The sequence below is a fragment of the Aplysia californica genome, unplaced genomic scaffold, assembly GCF_000002075.1.
Source record: "Aplysia californica isolate F4 #8 unplaced genomic scaffold, AplCal3.0 scaffold00061, whole genome shotgun sequence".
Taxonomy (NCBI): Eukaryota; Metazoa; Mollusca; class Gastropoda; order Aplysiida; family Aplysiidae; genus Aplysia; species Aplysia californica.
Window position 1 is genome coordinate 68,765 of NW_004797331.1, and position 2,608 is coordinate 71,372.

General features: G+C 38.6%; 1 protein-coding gene across 1 annotated transcript in view; it reads left to right on the plus strand.

Moving 5' to 3' along the window:
* Nucleotides 1–644: 644 nt before the first annotated feature.
* The window catches only part of LOC101851249 (temptin-like), a 5,324-nt gene continuing 3,360 nt past the window's right edge, over nt 645–2,608 (plus strand). The window contains exon 1 of the mRNA XM_035968475.1: nt 645–754. Coding sequence (XP_035824368.1) covers nt 663–754 — 92 coding nt within the window. The 5' untranslated portion in view covers nt 645–662. The remainder of the gene's footprint in view (nt 755–2,608) is intronic.

The following is a 2,608-nucleotide window of genomic DNA, read 5'->3' on the forward strand; positions in this document are numbered from 1 at the left end:
GGAGAGAGAGAGAGAGAGAGAAAGAGAGGGGGTCATGGGGACGGGTGTTGGGGAAGGGGATGACAATGAAACTTTCTATAACATGTCTTGGTGAGTATAAGCGAGTTTTGTGAGTGAGTGAATGAGTGCTTTTGTGTGTGCGTGTGTGTGTGTGAGTGTGTGCGTTTGTGTGTGTGTATGTGTGTGTGTTTATGTTTGTGTGTGGGTGTGGATGTTTGAGAGTGTTCTTTTGTGGATGTGTATGGTCTGACTGTTGTAAGGTTCAGTCAAAGGACACAATGATGTATAAAAATATTATCTTTCTCATGGAGGGAGACCATAAGAATAATATGTGTTTTTTGAGGGGGAAGTGGTATTGTGGTTGTGGGCGTGGGAGAGGAAGGGAATGGGTATGTTTTTAAAGGGAGGCCGATGATTGTGCTGTGCATAGAAAGAGGGAGGGGTTCATGAATGTGTATGGAAGAGGTGAAGGGTAGGGAAAAAGACGCAATGGGAAAAAAATACCATGGAGAAAACAGGATCCGGATGAACAGCGTAGACACATGTAAGCGAGGAAAAGGTACATTGGTCAGTTTGAGGGACGCGTAGTAGTATCCTCCCCGCTTTCTCCCCCCCCCTCCATTCCCCGCCTCCCAGGACCTAGAGGTCACGTGAGGTCATGCATGAAGGAAAACTGTAGCCTTCAGGGATGGACAAGACATACGTTATTACTCCAGTCAGAAGTCAATATGCTGTCAAATGCTTTCCTCAGTCTGTAAGTTGACAATAATATTTATACCTTGAGTGATAGGACTGTGTGTATCTTTTGAATGAAAAGTACTAACAAGTTGGGATTGTTAGAACTAATTCATATTGAATATTCTATGCATAACGTTAAATCGCTACCTTAGAATTAGTCTACAAAGGTCTGGATCTTTCTTCTCAGTACCCAGTTTGGGGAAACTTGACGTTAAAAAATTCATTTTGAGTTTCACATATCACATTTTTTCGAATGCAGTTCTTTGAAAATCTTGATAACTACTCTGAATAATCTTACGATTTTGATAGAGCATTTTGTTTCTGACCTCATAGTAACTCGAAACGGCCAAAAAAGTCAGACAGAGCTTTGTAATTCTAAGGTAACGATATAGTTGAGAATATACTGGCTGACTAACTTTGTTATAATGCTTAAAAATCGTAACTAATTGAGGCAGCGGGATCTCGACAATTCATAATGCTTGAAGACTTGTAGACGCACTATATAACTATTTTCTTTTTTTTTTTTAAAGGATGACTTCATTGTTCATATAGAGCTTTCAACTCTGTCTTGCTTATCTAAAACATATTCCGATGTCAGTATGATGGTGCAAAAAGTGCAATAACAATGACATTGGTCTGCTGTTGGTAGAACACAAGCATGTGTCCACTCCATCCTTAAAGAGATGAGACGACCTACTTATATCAAACAGTTGGGGGACTGACGACTAACTTTAACAATAAACTCCTGTTGGACATTTAATGACATATATTTTATGTGGCATCGTGCTGAAATCAGGCGCTGGTCAAAATGATAGAACAGAATAAATCGATATTCCCCCCGCGTTAAACAATTCTGATCAGTTTTTATTGTTGGTTATTGTTCAAAACCCTTTACGTCAACTCAAAACACATTACTGTATTACTGTATGGATTTTTACTATAAAACGTTGATCAAAGGCACAAAAGAGTGTGCATTGGCAGTTTCCAAGGACTTTATAGCTTTGGAATTCCACCAAACTTTTTCGACCATTCTCTTGCAATTTTTATTTCTGACCCCGGGCGACCTCCACCTCTTTCAATCGCAAACATCTCAACTTTTGTTCAAGATAGATGGGTACTGTTTTAAACCTAAAGCAAGACAAATGAAGAAGCTTACAAATGATACCAATTACACTATACACCCCCAAAATTGCCAAGCGCCTTATTTCATCGTGTCGTCACACGTTCAAAGAATAACATGTGTTCTTCGGTAATTTTAAATGCAGAATCACCATAAAACGCTAAATTATACTTGGTATTGTTATGAACAGCGTGTACCAAGTAAGCACGGCAATCTAATTATTCTGGGAGGGGGAGGGTGGAGGGGGGTCATTAGTTTAGTTGTACTTTTTTAGTTTGTAAAACCGTAGCTTTATAGCAGGCGAACAAATCAAATGTTTTAACCAAAGAATACCGAAGAGAAATGTATGTCTTTCCAGATGATGTCACTTTGGCGTATACCAATCAAGCATGGAATATTGTTTGTTGGACTTCGATGAAGCTGTTCATTTCATTTTATTCGTGTTTTCAAAAAATGCCTTTTTTGGCATCACGATTCAACATTTTTTTCATTGCCGCATTTCTTTAATGACAAAATCTAAATGCTAAGATCATGATGTTTGCTCGCGGGCAAACAATTGCAATCATCTACATTATCATTTTTAGACCCAAGCTTTGAGATAATGTGAGCGCAAACCGAAACGCAATAATAGGCAAAGATCAAGAAGGGCCTGTGAATGGGTAGATATATTGATAGAGACAGAAAGAGAGAGAGAGAGATAGATAGATAGATAGATAGATAGATAGATAGATAGATAGATAGATAGATAGA